Here is a 23,145-nt window from a genome sequence, read left to right on the forward strand (position 1 = left end):
AGTGTTGGGATAGATACAAAGAATTGCTTAATCTTTGTCCACATCATGGTTTTGAAATTTGGAGAGTTGTTTCTCAATTTTATGAAGGCTTAACACCTAAAGATAAGCAAATGGTTGAATTTATGTGTAATGGAACATTTGAAGATAAAGTTCCAAAAGAGGCAATTGAGTATCTCGATTCATTAGCTGAAAATGCTCAAAATTGGGACACTATAGGTACAATCGAACCATCAAACAAGATTCAATCTCCTACATCTGGTGGAGGTATGTACACTCTCAAAGATGAACATGATCTTCAAGCTAGATTTACCTCTCTGGCAAGAAAATTTGAGGCACTTGAATTGAAAAAGAATGGTCAATTAAAATCTGTTCAAGAAATTGTGTGTCACATCTGTGGTACAAGTGATCATTTTACAAAAGATTGTCCCACTTTGCCCTCTTTTAAAGAATGTCTCCATGAACAAGCCAATGTTTTGAACAATTTCAAAAGGCCAAATTTTGAACCATTTTCTCAAAATTACAATCCAGGTTGGCGAAACCATCCAAATTTTAGTTGGAGGAATGATAATGCTGCACAATTTCCGCAACCACATTTTCAAAATCAACAAAATTTTCAAAATTATGCACCTTATGTTCCTCCGCCGAAAAGAAATTTGGAAGATACATTGAATTCTTTCATTGCAAAGCAAGAGTCTATCAATACTCAATCTGCTCAAACCATGACAGATTTGAAAGATACTCTTGTTAAATTTGCATCTGCACTTAATGTTCAGGAAAAAGGTAAATTTCCTTCACAACTTATGCCTAATCCCAAGGATCATCATACACGAACTGGAACTTCTGGAACTCAACTGATGGATCAGGTAAAATCTGTTTTTACCCTTCGAAGTGGTAAGGTTGTGGAAAAATCCATTCTTGAACCTTGTGAAGATGATGATAAATCAACTTCAAAAGATAAGGAAGTTGAACCCATAACTTCCGAAGAGGAGGTTCAACAGACAGTGTCACCACCATTCTCTCATGCATTGAAAAATACAAAAAAATCAAATTTGAATTATGATATATATGATATTTTTAAACAAGTAAAAGTTAATATTCCTTTATTAGATGCAATAAAACAGGTACCATCATATGCCAAATTTTTGAAAGACTTGTGCACTGTGAAAAGAAAATTGAATGTGAAAAAGAAAGCATTTTTAGCAGAACAAGTAAGTGCAATCATTCAAAATAATAATGCTTTGAAATACAAAGACCCTGGTTGTCCTATTATTTCTTGTATTATTGGAGAACGAAAGATTAAAAAAGCCTTGCTTGATCTTGGAGCTAGTGTGAATTTACTTCCATATTCAGTTTATCAAGAACTCAATCTAGGCGAGTTAAAACCTACTTCGGTAACACTTTTACTTGCCGATAGATCTGTTAAAGTGCCAAGAGGTATGGTAGAAGACGTGTTGGTCCAAGTTGATAACTCTGTATATCCTGTCGATTTCATAGTTTTAGATACACAACCTTTCGAAGCTTGTAATGCAATTCCTCTAATTTTGGGTCGTCCATTTTTAGCAACTTCTAATGCTCTTATAAATTGCAGGAATGGAATAATGAAGTTGTCATTTGGTAACATGACCTTGGAGCTCAATGTTTTTAATCTTTGTAAGCAACCACATGACAAAGGAGATGAAAGTGAAGATGAAAATCTTATTGAAACTCTTGTGGAAAAAAACATTCAAGAAGGGAGTACTCGTGATCAATTAGATATTTGTTCAATTGAAACTGTTAAAGAAAATATTGAAATTGATCTTGATGATTTTATCAGGTATCACTCGTTACCCTGATCAGCGAAAGAATTTGATGCAAAATATGAGAACAAAGACGAACCACCAATATTGGAGTTAAAACCCTTGCCAGAAGAATTGAAATATGCATTTCTTGGAGAAGATGAAACATATCCAGTGGTAATTTCTTCCAAACTAGAAAGTGATCAAGAAGGTAAATTAGTTGAAATGCTTAAAAGACATAAAAATGCAATTGGTTGGACACTAAAAGATCTGAAGGGCATTAATCCACTAATTTGCACATGCAAAATTCATTTAGAAGAAAATGCTAAAACATCTCAACAACCACAAAGGAAATTAAATCCACACATGAAAGATGTTGTGAAAACTGAAGTTCTCAAATTAATTGATGTTGGGATTATCTACCCTATTTCTGATAGTAAGTGGGTAAGCCCAACACAAGTAGTTCCAAAAAAATCTGGCATCACAGTGATAAAAAATGAAAAAGGTGAATTGTTAACAAGTCGAGTCTCATCTAGTTGGCGGATGTGTATTGACTATAGAAAATTAAATGATGCCACTAGAAAAGATCATTTTCCATTACCATTTTTGGATCAAATTTTAGAAAGAGTAGCTGGTCATCCCTACTACTGTTTTCTTGACGGATATTCAGGCTATTATCAAATTCTCATTGCACTCGAAGATCAAGATAAAACTACATTCACATGTCCTTTTGGAACATTTGCATTTAGAAGGATGCCATTTGGATTATGCAATGCCCCAGCAACATTTCAAAGATGTATGCTAAGCATTTTTTGCGACATGGTTGAAAATTGTTTGGAAATTTTCATGGATGATTTAACTGTCTTTGGGAATACATTTGATAATTGTCTTGAAAATTTGGAAAAAGTTTTAAAAAGATGCGAGGAAAAAGGTCTTATTTTAAATTGGGAAAAATGTCATTACATGATTACTTCTGGAATTGTTTTGGGACATGTCGTGTCATCTCATGGAATTGAAGTTGATAAAGCAAAAGTTGATGTCATTGCCAATTTACCCCCTCCGAAAACCATTAAAGAAATTCGCTCATTTTTGGGACATGCTGGATTTTATAGGAGGTTTATAAAGGACTTTAGTTTAATCTCTAAACCCATTTGTAACCTCTTAACAAAAGACACTGTGTGGACTCAAGAATGTCAAAATGCTTTTGATAAAATCATTCGACATTTAACATCAGCTCCTATCATGCAACCTCCTGATTGGTCTTTACCATTTGAAATCATGTGCGACGCGAGTCATTATGCAGTCGGTGCAGTACTGGTCAAAGAAGAAACGGTAAGCCTTATGTGATATATTATGCAAGTAGAACTTTAAACAATGCTCAAATGAATTACTCCACAACTGAAAAAGAACTACTTCTTGTAATATTTGCATTAGATAAATTTCGTTCTTATTTGATTGGATCAACGACTATTGTGTTTACTGATCATTCTGCTATTAGATATTTGTTGACGAAACAGGATGCAAAGCCATGACTGATACGATGGATTTTGTTGCTCCAAGAATTTGACATTGTGATCAAAGATAAAAAAGGAACCGAGAATGTCGTAGCCAATCATTTATCGAGACTAGTAACAGGATCATCTTTTGAAATGACACCAATTAACGATAATTTTCCTGATGAACATCTATTTTCAGTTACTACTACACCTTGGTTTGCTAACATAGTAAATTTTCTTGTGACAGGAAAAATGCCACCACAATGGAGTTCCCAAGATAAAAGAAAATTTTTGAATGAGGTAAAAGACTTTTATTGGGATGATCCGTATCTGTTCAAGTACTGTCCAGATCAAATTTTTCGACGTTGCATACCCGACAATGAGGTAAGTAGTGTCATTAAATTTTGTCATTCAGAAGCATGCGGAGGACATTTTTCTTCAAAGAAAACAGCTGAAAAAATCCTGCAGTGTGGATTTTATTGGCCCACTTTATTTAAAGACACCCACGAAATCTGCAAGATCTGTGAAAATTGTCAAAAATTGGGTGCAATTTCAAAAAGAAACATGATGCCTTTAAATCCTATCATTGAAATTGAATTCTTTGACTGTTGGGGAATTGATTTTATGGGACCTTTTCCACCGTCGTTTGGATACTTGTATATTTTAGTTGCAGTTGATTATGTTTCCAAATGGATAGAGGCAATTCCATGTCGAACAAATGATCATAAAATCGTCATCAAATTTTTGAAAGAAAATATTTTTAGTAGATTCGGAATTCATCGAGCTATGATAAGTGATGGGGGAACTCACTTTGTTAATAAACCATTTGCTTCATTAATGAAAAAATATGGTATTACTCACAAAGTAACTACTCCTTATCATACTCAAACAAATGGACAAGTTGAATTAGCTAATAGGGAGATAAAGCAAATTTTGGAAAAAACTGTTAACTCAAATAGAAAAGATTGGTCTCTGCGACTTAGTGATGCACTTTGGGCATATCGAACAGCTTTTAAAACATCATTGAATATGTCTCCCTATAGGTTGGTTTATGGAAAACATTGTCATTTGTCTGTGGAATTGGAATATAAAGCTTATTGGGCGATCAAAACTTTAAATTCAAGCATGGATGATGCCAACAAATTGCGTAAATTGCAACTTAATGAACTTGATGAACTCAGAAATGACGCGTATGAGAATTCGAGGATTTATAAAGCAAAAATCAAATCATTTCATGATAAAACAATTCTTAGAAAATCTTTTGAGATTGGTAAAAAAGTTTTGCTTTATAATTCTCGGCTTCACATATTCCCAGAACAATTACGATCAAGATGGACAGGCCCATATGTTGTAAAGCATGTGTATCCTTATGGAGCTGTGGATATTGAAAATCCTAAAAATGGTGATGTTTTCAAAGTGAATGGACAAAGGCTTAAACCATTTTTGGAAAATGAAATCTTTCAAGAAGAGTTTATTTCCCTTTCTGATCCTTAAATTTTTATGTTGCATTTAATTTTGTTTGTTTTTATTTCAGGTTTCCTTAATCTTTTTATTTTCCCGGTTAAATGGTGGATAACGGTACTCTGTGACTCTCATAGTCGGTTAAATCAGTTTCCCACAATTGATGATACAAAAAATAAAAAAAAAATCATTTCTTTTCTTTTCAAAATGGATGAAATTCTCTCAAAAATTTGTAAATATTTTCCCTCTGTTTCTGAAAATGTTCTAAGAAAAATTTATGCAGGAAGGTGTGAAAGATTGAGATTGTTAATGCAAAAAGGAATTCCAGAAGATATTCGTCTTGTAATAGAAGCTAAGGTCCGATTAGGAGGAGAAGTTCCACAATCATTGCTCATTTGATATTTGCCTGGATTAGGAAAAAGCACTTATGCGAAAAAACGAAGGGCCAAAAGGTTAGGGGTTTGTCATAAGTGTGCAAGATGGACTTGTGACAAACGATGCAGATCTTTGGGATGTGTTTCCGATAACAGAGAAGATAAAATTGGTTTCATTAAGAATGGGCTGAGTAAGGATTCTTTAGATAACATCTTATTGACTCTTGAGACGCATTCTAGTGGACATGTGCATATTGAACTTCTCCGTTTATGGAAACCATTCCAAGATGAGCGTCATAGTCTTGGGAATCCGACTAAAAAAGACCCTGTTTGCCCATTTATAAGAAAATTGGATGGGAAGCATATACTCGACCCATAGAAGGCGTTGAAGCCGTTTCTGGACGTAAAACCAGAGGAAAATTGTGAGCCACAATCACAATACTGTTTATATGCATGTGTGTCATTATTGTTTTCACTATTTATTCTGTTTACAGCTGTGACCCATAGTTTTGTCATGGTAACATATTACCCCTATAAAATCTCTCATCTTTCTCTCTATTTTCGCAGAAAAAAAAAAGAGGTAAAAACATGGCTGGATCCTCTACACAAACATTGAAAAATATTTGTGTATTTTGTGGGTCGAGTCCTGGAAAAAATGAAGTGTTTGTAGAAGCAGCGAATAATCTTGGAAAGATATTGGCTGAGAGAAAAATTCACTTGGTATATGGGGGAGGTAATATTGGGTTAATGAGACTGTTTCAACATCTGCTCATCTTGGAGGTAGTCAGGTTTTGGGTATTATTCCTATAGCTTTAGCTGAAGGAAATATTACAGGTGTTACGATTGGGGAGGAATTAAAAGTTTCTTCTATGTATGAAAGAATCACTGAAATGAGTGAAAATTCTGATGCTTTTATCGCACTATCAGGTGGTTTTGGTACATTAGAAGAAATTTTTCACATTGTTTCTTGGGCACAACTTAATATCCATAATAAACCTGTGGGCTTGTTGAATATCAATAATTATTATGACAGTTTGTTGACATTTCTTGATAAAGCTGTGGAACAGAATTTCATTTCAGAAAATTCACGACGGATGCTCATCTGTGCTTCGACTTTCGATCAATTAATTGATGATTTGGAAGTTTTTTTTCATAAGCCTGATCCGATGATAACAAAGATCAATTGGTCGCAATCAAGCAGTAAGAAAAGGAAGTTGGATCATTGATTCAAAAGTCGTGGATTGGTTTGCGTTTGTTTCAGTTTGTTATCTTCAATAAAATTCCAGGTGATATCTCTTTCATTATGTACTCTTTATTAATAGCTATTTTGACATTAGGGACAATGTCATATTCTGATTGGGGGGAGAACACATTTAAAAAAAACAAATTTTAAAAAAAAAATTTAAATATTATTTTAAAATAAAACCATGTTTATTGTTTGTACCTTAGTAATTTTTGCGAAAATGTCATACATTACATATTTGAAAGATTTAAATTAGAACATGCATTAATCTATTTAAGAATGTTTAAATTTTTATTTGAAAAAAGGTCATTTTTAATATTCTGATCAATATAAAAATATGATTTATGAAATCTTTTTGAGTGATTAACCATTGTGATAAAATTAGGTATTAAAGTATATGGCCCAAGATATACCTTATAAGAGTGCCTAAAATTTTTGAACTCACACATATTTTGTGAGTGAGTGGAGAGGATTGAGAAAACAGCTTGCGAGCCTTTATTGATCATCGGAGAGGCTATCAATTGTTTAGATCTTGAGTTCTTATTTTGAAAAAAAAAAATTGATATTTCCTGAAAAAAAAAAGCGAAGAAAAAAAGAAAGAAAGATGTTGAAGATTTATGTAATTTAAGTTATATGCTGCGACCCATTTTTCTCTTATAAAAATACAAATAAAAAAAAAAGAGAGAGAGAAATACATTGTACAAATTAAATAAATATATGGTCAAGAAGCATAAACTTAGTTTGATTCAATGATGTAAAAAAAAAAATCAGGAAAAAAATATATATAATAAGAACAACTGGATTTTAAATCAATAGATTTCCTATCTTTTGATTAGTTTGGCTCGTTTGTCTGTCTGCATACTGTAAACCATTTTTCTGAGCATTTATCTGTATTCCAACTCCATGAGAGAAATCGTTGCCATAAATTGAAACATTTATTAATCTGTGAGGATATGGAGTTGAGACTCTTACTAGGAATTTCTGAAGGCCGTGTACATTTAACTACCTGAAATAAGCTTTGAATTAATCATCTCAAATTATTTCATAAATTATAATTATAATGATCTTGATATAACTTTGACAGTTTTCAAATTTAATTTAAACACTTAGATAGTTCTGATTACATTTCTATTTAAATTAATCAATATGTTTTGTATTGCTATTAACGCTTAAATTGCTAGGGACTAGCAATAAGCTGGTTGGGAGGTGTGATAAACATAAAAATTGTACATTAATTAAATGTTTTATAATATAAATATATATTTTTTGTTTTATTAAATGTTTAAATATTATATGTTTTATAATAAATTGTATAAAATATAAGTTGTTGTGTAATTATAAGTTTTTACTATTTTTTAGAGGTTCGATAAAACAAGAATAACATTGGCGTTGCAAATGGGATTAAGATGATTCTTGGACCTGTAGAAAGTTGATTATAAGATCTACAATATTGTTGCCAAGCATGAGATAAAAATCCTCTCACAAATGGGATCAAATTAAGCAACAATTAAAGTTACCAAAGGAGTGGCAGTTTTACCATGCTCTAGTATTTTGACCATATCTCTCAAATTACTTGGTCAAATATTCTGAAAAAAATACCACAACTAAACAACTCAATTATCCACATGTTTCATTTTATGTGAAGAAGCAAATTCGGAGAAGAAGATTTTCAAAAGTGATGTGAAATATAATATTAATTTCTTGGAACACCAATGAAGACTTATGTGTAAAAAATAATATTTTATTTGTGGTTGTCTCCCCAAATTTGGCTATAAATAGGGGTGCATTGTAATGTATTGGAATATCTCTCATTCTATGAACAAACCTTTGAGTTCATAATATTTCTCTATATTTTTCTTTTATTTCTTCATTTAGAAATATTTATATTTTATCTCTCATTCTCTATATTTATATTCTAAGAATCTATGTTTTATATTATTTAATCATTATTTATTGTTTATGTTATATTTATTTCTTTAAGCATTTTTATACCCTACTTATAAGTGGTAGTTTTGATTTATTGTTGCTATATGTTACACTAAATTCTTGGAACCATTTAAATGTTAGTTTGGTATTACTAACCATTTAAAGTGGATGCCTTGATTTATTATATATAAATATATTATAATATTAAATTCTTGGAACCATTTAAATGTTAGTTTGGTTTTACCAACCATTTAACTTGGATTTCTTGATTTACTATATATAAATATATCATAATAATATTTTCTTGGTACCATTTAAATGTTAGTTTGGTTTTACCAACCATTTAAAGTGGGAACCTTGATTTAGTGTTTACAAATATATATATAGCACAATAAATACTTGACCACATTTATAAGTTTTGGTATATATTATATATTTATGAGATAATAATTTATAACATAATATAAATATGATTATTTAATATATTGGAACCATTTTATTAAGTGGATTTCAATATTGTTCGTTAATGTTAACTTTATTAAAATACCAAGAGTGGATCATTTAATCTCAACTTCTTAAATTAAATTTTGAACAATTAAAATTTACCCATTAAATATTCAAACAATTAAAATTAAAAAGAAACAAAAACAAAAACAAAACAAAAAGACATTGTAGTGGATTTGTAATTACCTTAGCTTCCCTGTGGATACGATAATCGGACTCACCGAATTATATTACTTGTGGACAACCTGCTCTTGGGAGTGCAACAATCAAAGTCTCAACAGATACTAAGAGTTTCAGTCTTGGCAGTGTTGAGTTCAAACTGAAGTGTGTTTATACAAATCTTTGTATAAACCAAAATCTTTAGGTACGTATCCTATCTTCGAGATAGAAGGGGTCACGTAGGAGTTAGTGAATCTTCGAACATCCATAAATCTTGTGTTCTTTCTTATCAGTAATATTCTATCTGTCTTTCAGTTATTTCCGTACTTTCATTAAGTTAACTAATTGACATTGACAACATGATTTTTTAATCAAGTTTATTACTAAACTGCTTCATCCATCGAAAAGTTGTGAAAATTGTCAAATGTTCATTCAACCCTCCTTCTAAACATTTTTTCACTTCCAACCGATCCTAACTCTATATATATATATATATATATTTTTTTTTATTAAAACTAGCGGCTTGATATATGTGTTGAGGGTACAAATTTAAAGGATGAGAAGATTATCCAATATATACTCGACCATCACCTAAAACCATGTTGAAGAGAGTCATAGGTCACTAATTTTACAGGAGGTGTTCTTCATAAACTGGGTAAGTGAATGCCCGTGACATCTTCTCCCCAGTTTATCAGAGGCCCGGGCTCTCATACAAGTTCCCGAGAGGCTTTCAACCCGAGCTGCCTCGGTAATAGCACTGCACTAAAGTGCGAAAGTAGTTAATATATTCTCTCGATAAGCGTACCTGACAAAATCTTACTGATTTGACGAGATGAAAAAGTCAAAGACGGCATGACAGCAAGTAGGTGGCGGCTACAAGTGATAATTGGGCAATCAAAAAAAAGGAAAAATCATTATTTTCCTTCCTATAAATAGCATGTTTTCTTTGCATCTTAATTTTCAGATATATTGACATATACACACCAATAGCCTTTATTTTTCTCTACACTGGTTCTCTTCATATTTCACCTGCCAACTTAAGAATAGGAGAGGCTACGCTGGATACCTCTCTGGCGTCCTTTCACGAGTTCATTTCCTTGTTCGCAGGTTACGGTTGAAGCCATAATCATCAAGATATATCCCTTGCTCATTTTCCCTTAAAAACTCTAACCAAATCTGGTGGATTGCCCTGACCTAGCTCACCCATTCAACCGGATCGCATCATCGGCGCTGTCTGTGGGAAACTTGAGCTCAAGACGTAAATATGGCTTCTACCAGAATAAATAATCAAGATACTTCTCGGGTCCTAGATATAATCCACTTATCTCTGGTCAAGCTGGTCCTCACCTCATAGGACCTCCACTTATTATTTCTTTGTCACCTGAGGAGTTGGCTAGGATTATATCCGTCCGCCGTGGAGAATGCCGTAGCAAGGAAGGCTCCTTCTCATCATGCTCACATAGGAGGAAATGAGAATGGAGGAGAAGGAGTCTAGTGCTGGTTCTAAGTCTCCTATTGGGGCCGACGAGTTGGAGGAGTTGAGGCAGAATATGAACATTTTGGAGGGACAAATGGAAAGATGGAATAATGCTCGGGTAATCACTAAGGGATGCCCTTTTGTTGGTGCCATTGTCCGGGATCATCTTCCCAAGCATTTTAAATCTACGAAGATCAAGGACTATGATGGCAGTGCTGATCCTGAGGAGAATTTGGCTCGATTTGAAAACATAGTCATACTGCATTGATATGGGGATAGAATCAGTGAAAATTTTTCTTAACTACTCTGGTGGACCCGACCCAGAGGTGGTTTGAAGGATTGTCCCCTCAGAGCATTCAATATTTTGAAGATTTTAAAAATGTGTTCTTACACCACTTTAGCAACAGCAAGAAGTATAAAAGAACTGCTTTCAGTCTATTAGAAGTAAAGTAGGGCCCCAAGGAAACTCTGAGGGTGTACATCTGAAGGTTGATCGAGTTGATTTTGATGTTTCTTCATGTTCTTGCGAGACCAACACAACTGCATTTACTCAGGGCCTGCGCGCGCGCGAGGGGGTGGGGGCGGGGGAGTTTTTCCGATCTCTAACCAAGAGAATGCCCGGGGACTTTGAGGATCTTCTGGCCCGGGCGGAGAAATACATCAATAAGGAAGAAGGCTCTGATCATAAGCCTATGTATTATGTCAGCTATGCTCTCAAAGAACCCGAGCTCCGGTATATTGAAGTAGAAAAATATCCCTCGCCCTAATTATGACTGATCGGAAACTGTCGTTTTATTTTCTTTCGCACCCTATTATCGGTCTTACATACAGTCCTCTTGGAGGATTATACCTCATTCGGAGGTTTCTGGGAGAATGATAAAGTGTACAGTTGAGCTAGGAGAGTATGATATTGAATATATGCCCTGGGTTGCCATCAAAGCACAAGCCCTATCATAAATTATTCGGCTTGATGAGGAAGAGGTCTGGAGACTATTCGTGGACAACGAAGCAATATATGATGATGTTCTCATTGGTATACGCGTTGTCCAGGAAATAAGAGCTTCTCGGATTATTTTATATTCTGATTCACAACTAGTCACTCAGCAAATAAAGGGAGTTTATGAGGCCAAGGATGATAGAATTCTTAAGTATCTGAAGCTCATTAAAGCCAAGATAAAATCTTTTTTGGATTGGAGTATTGAGCAGATCCCCCAGATAAGAATGGGAAGCAGATGCTTTGGCTAAAATGGCAGCCTCCTTATCAGAAGTCGGCACTCGAGAAGTATTGCATATTACCCGACCGATTCTTTCTATTGAGGAGGAAGTGCTGCCGACTCCAAAGGATTCTTGGATGACACCTATGATCAAATTCATTGCCCATTATGAATTACCTGAAGACCGAGCTCAGGCTCAAAAGTTCAAAAAACAAGCTCTCAGGTTTGTTCTTTTGAATAACATCATCTTATACAGAAGATCATACCAGGGACCTTTGATAAAGTTCTTATCTAGGGGAGAGGTGGAGTATGTCCTCTGAGAAATACATGAAGGTTGTTGTGGGGAGCATCTCGGAGGACCAGCATTGGCCCAGAAACAATGCTTGCTGGATTTTGGTGGCCGAGTATAAGCCAAGACTCTTTTCGAGTTGTCCGATCTTGTGAAGGGTGTCAACATCATTCCAACTTTCAGCACAGCTCGGCCACTCTTATATAACCTATTTGGGCATCTTGTCCCTTTGGCCAATGGGGCATGGATATTGTGGGACCTATCCCAGTTGCTCGAGCTCAAAAGAAATTCCTCTTGGTGGCAGTGGATTATTTCTCCAAATGGGTTGAGGTTGAACCACTGACGAGAATCACCGAAGAAGAAGTGTTAAAATTTCTTTGGAAGAACATTGTCCGCCAGTTCGGAATTCCAAGAGATTAATCTCAGACAATGGAAGGCAGTTTCAAGAAAAATAAGATGACGTTATGTGCTAGGAGTCTCTGTACCATGGCCCGAGGCTCCGTACCTTTGTTATTCATTAAGTTCAGGGATCCGTAACCTGGACCGGGGCTCCGTACCCTGGTTATTGCATTAAGTCCATGGATCTATACAATGTCCTGGGACTCTGTACCCTTGTCGTTCCATTAAGTCCAGAGATCTGTACCCTGGCCCGGAGCCCCGTACCCTGGTTATTCATTAAGTCCAGGGATCCGTACCTTGGCCCAGGGACCTCGATCATCTCTTAATTCCAGGGACTCATACCATGGCCGGGGGCTTCGCACCTCGATCATTTATTAAAACCAGTGAGCCGCACCTTGACTCGGGCCCTGTATCCCGGTTATTTTCCAACACTTCGAAATATTCGGAGATTTAGCATTCAAAAGAAGTTTATGAATAAGAAGAATCTAATTATTCTTAAGACAATATATCTTGCAATTATTATCAAGGAAAGAAAAGGAAGATGAAAAGAAAAGATTTTATTAATAAAAAGAAGCCCAAAGACCAATGTTACAAGCAAGGAAAGAAAAATTTACAATCCTACTCTAAATCTAATTTGTCCAGCTGCTCCTCTCTAGTGTCTTCCTTTCCTTCAGCATCCTTTGGAAGAGATGTTATTGCCTGACCACAATCAGGGAAGTCTTCCCTTTCTTCAGAAAGGAGCCCGACCTCTTCAAATTGTTCCCGGAATTTGTCAAGGTCGGTTTGGAAGAAAGAATATGCACGATCTTCAACCGCCGCCTTGAATTCAAGAGATTGAATAAATGAAGCTTTCCATTTATCTTCAGAGTATACAGCAGCTACCAGGGTACTCTCAGTAGCTTCCGCTCGGGATTGTTGTGTCTTTACCTGCTCGGATAAAGAATGATTCCTCGACTCCACGACAGAAATATGTCTCTCTAAAATCTCCTCCCCGGCGAGGCCATCATCCACGTCCTCTCTAGCCTTTTACAGATCTGTTTGAGCCAATGACAACTGTTGATTAGCTATATCAAAAGCAGCCTGAAGGTCAGCTACTGTCTTGATATGAATCTGGCCTCGCATGATGTGCTAAATCTTGCGATTTGAAGCTTCAAAGGATTCGGCATGCATAGCAATGAAGTTGGAAAATATTTCAATGTTATTCAAGTGCTAAATTATGAATAGGAGGCCAAATCGAGACCCTGGACCCGAGACCCCGCACTAGGGAGGTCAAACATTAACCCCCGTACTAGGGAGGTCAAACATTACCGCCGCAGAGCGCCCAGTCTAGAGCCCTTCGCGCTACGGCGGCTGAACTTTACCGCCCTAGTGCGCCGCCTGTTAAGAGTCCTTGATTAGTTCGTAAATAATTTTTGATAACTTTTTGATTTGTTAACAATATATACACGAAAATTTATCATTGTAAACAAAAGATTATTGAGTTTTATCATATTTTTGAGTTTTTCTCTCAAATTTCAAATCTTGACTTTGTATAAATCTTTGTGTGTTTCTCAAATCAAACTTATCAAAATTTAATACTTTTTGGCGTTTGTTGATTGTTCTTCACTCGCATTGTTAAATACGAGTTCTTTGAAGGTTCTCTTGAATTTCAATTGTTTAGCTCGTTATTATTTGTTGCTACGTTCTTCGTAATTTAGAAGTGAATATTACAAACTTACTTGTTCAAAAAGATCGGTACAACACAAATGTTTCTTTGTTTCATCGAATCGAGGGCTTGACTCCGTTTTGAGTGCGTTTGCTTTTCGTGATTCGGAGAATCGTATCATTTGGTATCAGAGCTTCGGCTCATTGAATTCAAGTAAGTTATCTATCAGCTGTTTTTTCGTCTAATGTTTTTGTTCTTCGTTCTCTTTGCGTCGCAAGATTTTTTGTTGAAATCATGTATTCTTGTGTTTGTGAATCTTCCGATTCTCGAAATTTCATAGTCGTGATTTTTTTTCGAGTTTGCACAATCCTCCTTATGTAAAAAAAATACCAAAATTCCGAAAATTTGCCATACATTGGTTTTTGTATTTTGTTCTATTCTTTTGTGGGAGTCATATTCAATTGTCTCTCACAATAATAATAAAAAAATAAAGAGTACTAAAATTCTGAAAATTTGCCATAAATTGGTTTTGGTATTTTGTTATATTCTTTTGTAGAAGTGATATTTGAAACATGAATGCATGGTCCACATGACAAATTTAATTTTCATAATGGTTTCTTATTTAGAGAAGCTATATTGTGCATTCCTAACTCATCGGTTCGTGAATTACTTATTAGGGAGGCACGTGGGGGTAGTTTGATAGGACACTTGAGTGTGGCGAAAAATATGAATGCTTTGAATGAACATTTTTATTGGTCATATATGAAGCGTGATGTTGAGCGTGTGTGTGATAAGTGCATAACTTATAGACAAGCTAGGTCTAGGACACAACCGCATGGACTGTATACCCCTCTTCCTGGTCCTAGTGAGCCTTGGATTGACATATCTATAAATTTTGTTTTGGGATTGCCGAGGACTAAGAAAGGTAGGGATTCAATATTTATTGTTGTTGATAGGTTTTCTAAAATGGACAATTCATTGCTTGTGATAAGACTGATGATGCATCCAACATTCCGGATTTGTTATGTAAGGAAGTCGTTAGGTTTCATGGTATGCCTAAGACTATTGTTTCTGACCGTGATGTTAAATTATTGAGTTACTTTTGGAAAACTTTGGGGGCTAAACTTTGCACAAAATTGTTGTTTTCTACTACATGTCATCCTCAAATGGATGGACAAAGTGAAGTTGTTAATAGAACTTTAAGAACACTTCTGCGTGCTATTCTTAAAAAAAATTTAAAAAATTGGGAAGAATGTTTACCATTTGTTGTGTTTGTTATAATCGTAGCATGCATTCTACTACAAATTATTCGCCATTTGAAATTGTGATGGTTTTAATCCTTGGACTCTGTTGTATTCATGTCTTTACCTGTGAGTGAAAGGTTAAACATGCATGGCAAAAAGAATGCTGAATTTGTTAGGGGTTTTCATGAAAAGGTCAAGGCCAACATTGAGAAGAAAAATGAGCAATATGCCAAGTAACCCAACAAGGGGAAGAAGAAGGTGGTATTTGAGAAGGGTGATTGGATATGGCTACACTTTCAAAAGGAAAGGTTCCCTGAGAAGAGACATTCAAAGATCCTACCTCAGGGTGATGGACCATTTCAAGTCCTTGAAAGGATCAATGACAACGCCTAAAAACTCGATCTACCAGATGAATATAACTTGAGTTCTACTTTTAATGTTAGTGATCTTTCTTTATTTGAAGTAGGTGATGAACAAGATTTGAGGGCAAATCATTTTCAATAAGGGTAGGATGATGCGATCATGGCAGGCGAAACTACAAGGAAGGCATGGGATCCTTTAGAGTTTCCGGAGGGACCAAGCACGAGGGGACGACTGAAGAGATTCAAAGAAGCATTGCATGGGCTCATGAACAATCAAGTAGAGCTTGCAAGAAAGGAACCAAGTCCCGAGGGGTTCGTGATTCAGGGGATTAAGTTTCGGAGTCAGTGGAATTCGGTTCAAGTGCTAAATTATGAAGAGAATGACTCCGGACCAGAAGCTCACGCGCTAGGGTGGTCCAACTATACCGTCCCAGCGCCTTGTACTGCTCAAGAGGTGAATTCCAAAGAGCTCCACACTAGGGAGGCGAAACATTACCGCCCCAGCGCCCCGCACACTATCTGAAGAGCAGAATTCCATAACGCTTTGCGCTAGGGTGGCCAAATTTTACCGCCCCAGCACGCCTGCCTGCGAGAAAATCCCTAGTTTCCTAGTTTAGAGTTTTAATTATTTTGGTAACTAGATTTGACATCTTTTGAGTATGGAAATAGTATATATACGAAATTTTGCACAAATTTTTATCATTATCTTGAGTTTATTCAAAAGTTTAGAGGTTTTTATCTCAAACATTCAATGCCTTGCTATGTTCTTCAAATAAAACTTATCAAGGATTTATTCTTGTGGCGTTTGTTTGTTGATCTCATGCGGATTGTCAAGGATCAGTTCTTTGAAGGTTCTTCTGTTCTCAATTGTTTCAATCGTGAATATTTTGTTGCTAAGTTTCATAACTTAGAGGTGAATATCACCAAACTCATACTTGATTCAGAAGATCGGGACAACAACTATCCTTGTTCGTTATTGAATTGAGAACACAATTCCAATTAACCGTGTTTGTTTTTATTACGTTCGAGGATTCATATCATTTGGTATCAGAGCTTCGACTCACCGAATTCAAGTAAGTTATCTTTCAGTTGTTTTACGTCTATTTTTGTGTTCTTCGTTCTCTTTGTGTCGCAAGATTTTTTTGTTGAAATCTTGTATTCTTGTGTTCGTGAATCTTGCGATTCTCGAAATTAGGTAGAAGATTTGAAGGAAGTAGACCCTTGCATTTGCATCGTGATGATGATATACGATGTGAGGAGAATAGAGGAGTAGGCAGAATAGGTCAACGTTATGTGCATAGGGATTCGTTGGCATCCAATTGGCGGACGATCTTGGAAGAGAAAATCATTGATAGGCCAATGAAGGAGTCGAGACGTGAAACCGCAAAAATGTCAATATCAATGTATATTTAACAACTCAAATTCTTGTACTTGTGATTTTATATGTTGTTGGTGAATAGTAGTTGGGCAAGATATCAGCCAATGTCCATGTGAGGAGATGACAATAGTAGAGTCATCCTTTGAGATTGAATCTCAAATTGGTATTGAGGTTGTAGTTGAATCTAAATCTGAATCCGAAGTTGAGGTCATAGTTGTACTTGATTCTGAAGTTGAGGCTAGATTTGATGATGATGTTATTCCACTAGTTATTGAGTTGAATGTTGTTGAACAATATACATTGGGGACTGAGTCATTGAGTGGTGAAGAAGTTTCTAATTGTCTACTGTGGATCAATTCGGGCACCTGCAAGGGTGATTCAAACACAATATTCTCAATGAACTACAATAGCTCGTGATCTAAAAATGTATACACCAATGAATTAGATGGAGTTTGGTTTCAAACCAAGCGGAAAACACTCGAAGTAATCCTTCGTTAAGAAAAAATAAAAGATTTTAAAGACTAATGGCTTGTGTAAACTGATCGACTGAAATAAGGGGATTCAAATTCTGGCTTCTATCAGATCAGCAATGGAATTAACTGAACTGATATCATCTGAACTGATCAAATCAATTTAAAACATAGTTAAACTGTTAATATATAAGATATTTTATGGATATTCGGATACTTGAACTGCTCCTACGTCACCCTTTCTACCACCTCAGGTAGGATCCACTATAAGACTTTGATTTATACAACACCTTGTACAAAACCACCCAACTTAGGACTTACTCACTGCCTAACTGAACTCGTAGTCTAGACTGAAGGCATCATCTTCTAGCCAACACTTGTTTAACGTCTGTGTGTCAAAGACCACATACACAAGTTTTAGGTCTTTGTGCAATACGGTATTTTGAGTGGTGGTGTGTGTGTGTGTGAGAGAACTGATCTTTGAAAACAACTCGAAAGGTGTTCTCACAAACTGAGTGAATTGAGCTTCTACACTAAACTGATATAACTTGGAGTGTGCCCTCGGCTTGGCTTATTGCTTCTTTGTAAGCTGATATACAATAAGCGTGTCCTTTCTTGTTTTTGCACACTTCCTTATTCATATATTTTTTGATGGTATTGGTCTGTATTTATAGCAGTAATGCGACCGTACATCAAGACTCATCACATGTGATCATTGCATCTTCAATGTGTTCTTTGAATTTTGTGTCTCGACTTTTCCGACAGCCATTATGGAACATTTTGTCTTCAAGCTTTGCTACAACATCAATTATTGTATTATTGATAGTACATATGCTTTGTACCTTTGTACACAGCTAAATCTCATTGAATAAGCTTGTCGAGTTCTGCAACTGATTGGTTTTAACTGATGCTCTGAACTGGTCATTTGAACCGATCTTCAGTTGGGCTGGTGAAATCAGTTGACTCGTCAGTTGAAATGATTTCACTCTTTCAGTTGAACTGGTCAGCTGGGCTCTTCATCAGTTGAGTTCTTCATCAGTTGGCCAGGCTTCTGAAGGTCTTCTGCTGAACCATCTATCAGGTGGACAATAAGTTGAACTTGTTTATGATTCATCAGTTGAATTGGTTCAGTTCGATTAATCATTTGGTACTTTCAGTTTGCATTCTTTGACAGTTTCAGTTACGTTCAGCTAACTGGACACTTAGGTAAGTTCATTAGTAACAAAATAAAAGTTTTGTTAACATCAAAATCAAGTAAGATTGCGAACATAAAATGTTCCAACAATCTTCTCCTTTTTTATGATCACAAAACTTGATCAGTTAAAGCGATTAAAAGAGATTTTATATTTTAAATTTTAAAATATAACTTATTCTTTCCCTTTGTCAGAATCAAAAACATTTAAAAACGAATAAAGGAAAAAAAAAAGTTCAGTTCGAGGGATAAGAAAGCTCCCCTTCAATAACTAAATTTAAAAAACAAGTTTAAAATGAATTTAAGACATTTTTCAGTTCGAGGGGATTAAAGATCCCCCTCACTAACTAAACTAAAAACTTCTTTTTAAAATTAATTATCTACGCCAAAATAGTATCTTTAATCATTCAAGCAGTTTAGACAAGAATTTTGAAGGTAACAGTTCAATCACGTATAAACATAATTTGATAAACATGATGTTTATTTAATCAAATAGATCTCCCTTTTATTATACATTTAAGTACACCATCAGTTATAAAGGAAAATTGCTACTACTGTGGGGACCCGGGCTCTAACTCTACTCTTTTAGGATTTAATTGGATCTTTGTTCGAAAATGTGGGTCAAAATTTTGCTTTTAACTTTAATTCAAATGTATTAACTAAAGCATAACATATCTCGATAGAAATTAAACAACGTAATGTACATACAAGTCTGTTCGTACAAACATTCTCTAGTGTTCAAATGACAACTCTAAACATAAGTAGTACAAGTTCCATAAGAAAACACTAGTAATCTGCAATGCCCGAGATCTCCACGCTATCATCATCTCTCATCTAGCTCGTGACCCCGATCCTGTCCCACCTGTTGCCATGCACACATACAAACACGACAACAGCCGGATAACTCCGGTGAGAACATATCCCAGTATAAAACATGGATGCATGCAATGTAATAAATCATGTACAATTGCATAACATAAATCAAGTAACATGAATATACATCTAAACATGTAGTAGAATACAAATCTGTATTCGACAATTCAAATCTTGACTCGACTCTTTTCTAATCTAGGGATCCCGGTGTGAATAAGACGGTCTGTCACCTACCCAGCCACTCGGGGAAACGGTACGTCTTATTCCTAGACTTCGGTCAACTCTGTATCGAGGGTCTACACATATAACAAATCTGTTTCTATGCGTCGATACACCGAAACGTCTAGTTTTGGCAAGTCTGCCAATCTCTCCTATCTCAAGACTCGAATATAAATCAATAAACGAAACATTACATAAACAATGTAATAACTATCTAGTATGTGATTTAGGGAAACTCGTATCAAATCTGAATCGAGTTGTGCAATCCCAAGACCACATGAATTATACCTTTCTTGTCGAATCGTCGGTGTCGCAGTCGAAGTCTCGAGTTCACAATAACCAATATAATCTGAAATGGCAATGTGTAGACACACTCTATCAACAAGCATCTCAACTAACTCAATGTACAAATCTGTAACTGATTTCAATACAATTCAACGGCGTAACGGCTTATTTCTCAATACCGGCCAACTCAATCTCAACATAACAATATCATAATCAATCTCAATAACTCATAATCTCATCCAATACAAACATGTATACCAAATTCTGCATAATCTTCACATAATACATGCTGGAAAATTGAACCTATAGCATACGACATCCGTAATTCAATCCGTTTACGTTTCTACGATGCTTAGCATATCAAGAACACATATTCGCAACAAAATCATAAGTTCCCCAACATCCACAATCTGAATCATGCTGGAATTATATCAAACTTACGTCACTTTGTAGCCTTCAATGCAAGGAACACAAATCTTACCTCAGAATTAAAATCGGATAACCGGAAATAGCAAAATCTCAAGTGCAAAGATCAAAAGAATGAAAGCTTCTCCCAAATCCTCTCTCGGTTCTAAGTTCTGAAATCTGAAGAATGAGATGTCATGCCAAGGTTTATATATCACATGCCATGTGTCAATACGAAATTCAAAGGTGGCAATCTCGCATGCAGACCGCGGGTGCGGTGTCTCAAGAGCGCGGGTGCGCTATGCTCACGGCGAATTCACCAAAAATTGCAACACTATGACCGCGGGTGCGGTCCTTACATAACCGCGGGTGCGGTCTCACACCGCGGGGGCGGTCACGCTATCACCGCGGGTGCGGTGTCTGTTCGCACAAAACTCATTTTTTTCTATCTTTACACCGCGGGTGCGGTGATGTTAATACCGCAGGTGCGGTCTTGTCTCGGCCATGCTTACTCAAACTCACATTTTTCATGTCATGCATAATCCTCTTCAACCCTCACATCGATGACACGGATAATTCTCGAGCCTTACATTTCTCCCCCTCTTAGACAAGAGTTCGTCCTCGAACTCATAACAACTTAATCAATCATAGTAAAGGAAGAAATGACATTAGAACTGAAAGAAAACTCACATCATACAATTAGCTCGGGATGCCTCTGTCTCATCTCAGACTCTGTCTCCCAAGTTGCTTCCTCGATGCCATGACGATTCCATTGAACCTTCACCAGCGGAATAGTCTTGGTTCTAAGCTTCTTTTCCTTCCGATCAAGAATCTGTATCGGTCGCTCAACATAGCTCAAAGTCTGATCTAGCTCGGCTTCGTCAGGCAGAATGACATGAGAATCATCTGGCATGTATCTGCGCAACATCGATACATGAAAAACATCATGTATACCTGATAATGAAGGAGGAAGAGCAAGTCTGTAAGCTCGATTGCCAATCTTCTCAAGAATCTCATACGGACCGATGTATCTAGGAGACAACTTTCCTCGCTTGCCAAATCTGACAACGCCTCTGAAAGGTGAAATCTTCAGAAATACTCTGTCTCCCTGTTCGAATACTAACGGTCTGCGTCTAATATTGGCGTACTTCGCTTGCCTATCCTGTGCCGTCTTCATTCGTTTCTGAATGATCTTCACTTTTTCTGTCATCTCACGAATCATATCAGGCCCCAACTCTGGTACCTCAGAAATATCATCCCAGTACAACGGAGATCTGCACTTCTTTCCGTATAAAGCTTCGAACGGTGCCATCTCTATGCTCGTCTGATAGCTGTTGTTGTATGAAAACTCACACAATGGCAATGAATCTTGCCAACTAGTACCAAAGTCTAGTACTACAGCTCTCAGCATATCCTCTAAAGTCTGGATAGTCCGTTCTGACTGTCCGTCTGTCTGGGGATGATAAGCAGTGCTCAGGTGTAAAGTCGTACCCAAAGCCTGCTGCAAGCTGTGCCAAAAATGAGAAGTGAATCGTGGATCACGATCTGATACGATCGACTTCGGCACACCATGCAATCTGACGACCTCTCTGACATACAACTCGGCCATCTGATCGTGTCGATAGGTCATTCTGTACGGAATAAAGCAAGCTGATTTGGTCAGTCTGTCTATCACTACCCAAATTGCGTCACAGCCCCGCGAAGATCGAGGTAACTTCGTCACGAAGTCCATGGAAATGTGGTCCCATTTCCATTCAGGAACAGACAAACTCTGAAGTAGACCTCCGGGCTTCTTTCTCTCTGCCTTCACCTGCTGGCAATTCAGGCACTTAGACACAAATTCTGCAATGTCTGTCTTCATCTGCTTCCACCAGAATTGTGTCTTCAAGTCATTGTACATCTTTCTGCCTCCAGGATGAATGCTGAACCGACTACAATGTGCCTCCGACATGATCTGTCGTCTCAAATCTGAAACATCTGGCACCACTAGGCGGTTATTCACATACAGAACAGAATCTCTGACCTGATATTCTGAGATATGACCAGCTCTGACCATATCAATCGATCTTTGTACATTCGGATCAGTTCTCTGTGCTTCGTTGATCCTCGAAATCAAATCTGGCTCAATCTGAATCGCAGCAAGTTGCAACGGTCTACTCTCTGTATCAAATGTCAATCCAGACAAGCAACAATCTTCTACTAAACTCGATACACCTATAGTCGACAAGGACAAAGAACATACCTTTCGACTCAAGGCGTCTGCCGCTGCATTCGACTTTCCTGGATGGTACTTGATCTCGCAATCAAAATCTTTCAGCAGATCAAGCCATCGTCGCTGCCTCATATTCAACTCTGACTGAGAAAAGAGATATTTCAGGCTCTTGTGATCGGAATAGATCTCAAATTTCTCGCCATACAGATAATGACGCCAGATCTTCAAAGCAAAGACAATCGCCGCCAATTCAAGATCATGAATCGGGTAACGAGTCTCGTGCGGCTTCAGCTGTCTAGAGGCGTATGCTATCACGTGTCCTCGCTGCATAAGAACACATCCAAGCCCTCTGTGAGATGCATCACAATATACAACGAACTCACCTGTACCTGATGGAATCGTCAATACAGGCGCACTAGTCAGCCTCTTCTTCAGCTCAACAAAACTGCTCTCACACTCTTCTGACCACACAAATGGCATGTTCTTCTGTGTCAACTGGGTAATCGGCTTCGCTATACTGGAGAAGTCTCGAATAAAACGTCG

The 23,145-nt window shown here is 36.6% G+C and overlaps 1 protein-coding gene across 1 annotated transcript; it reads left to right on the forward strand.

Annotated features, from left to right (window-relative positions):
- The first annotated feature begins 854 nt into the window (after window positions 1-854).
- LOC140839100 (uncharacterized) lies at window positions 855-10,683 on the forward strand. Its single transcript, XM_073205734.1, has 7 exons — window positions 855-1,371; window positions 3,519-3,655; window positions 3,791-4,683; window positions 4,966-5,069; window positions 5,148-5,297; window positions 5,884-6,164; window positions 10,402-10,683. Exons 1-7 carry the CDS (start codon window positions 855-857, stop codon window positions 10,681-10,683), a joined length of 2,364 nt encoding a protein of 787 aa, XP_073061835.1.
- Window positions 10,684-23,145: the final 12,462 nt, after the last annotated feature.

The sequence above is a fragment of the Primulina eburnea genome, chromosome 8 (assembly GCF_022965805.1).
Source record: "Primulina eburnea isolate SZY01 chromosome 8, ASM2296580v1, whole genome shotgun sequence".
Lineage (NCBI taxonomy): Eukaryota > Viridiplantae > Streptophyta > Magnoliopsida > Lamiales > Gesneriaceae > Primulina > Primulina eburnea.

Bases quoted from the DNA above. Each gene is read 5' to 3' on its own strand.
- LOC140839100 (XM_073205734.1), top strand. From the start codon at position 855: ATGGATCAGGTAAAATCTGTTTTTACCCTTCGAAGTGGTAAGGTTGTG. The intron at 3,656-3,790 runs GTAAGTAGTGTC...GAAATCTGCAAG, and splicing joins GTTGCATACCCGACAATGAG to ATCTGTGAAAATTGTCAAAA. The intron at 6,165-10,401 runs GTGGAACAGAAT...ATGCTCACATAG, and splicing joins TGACATTTCTTGATAAAGCT to GAGGAAATGAGAATGGAGGA.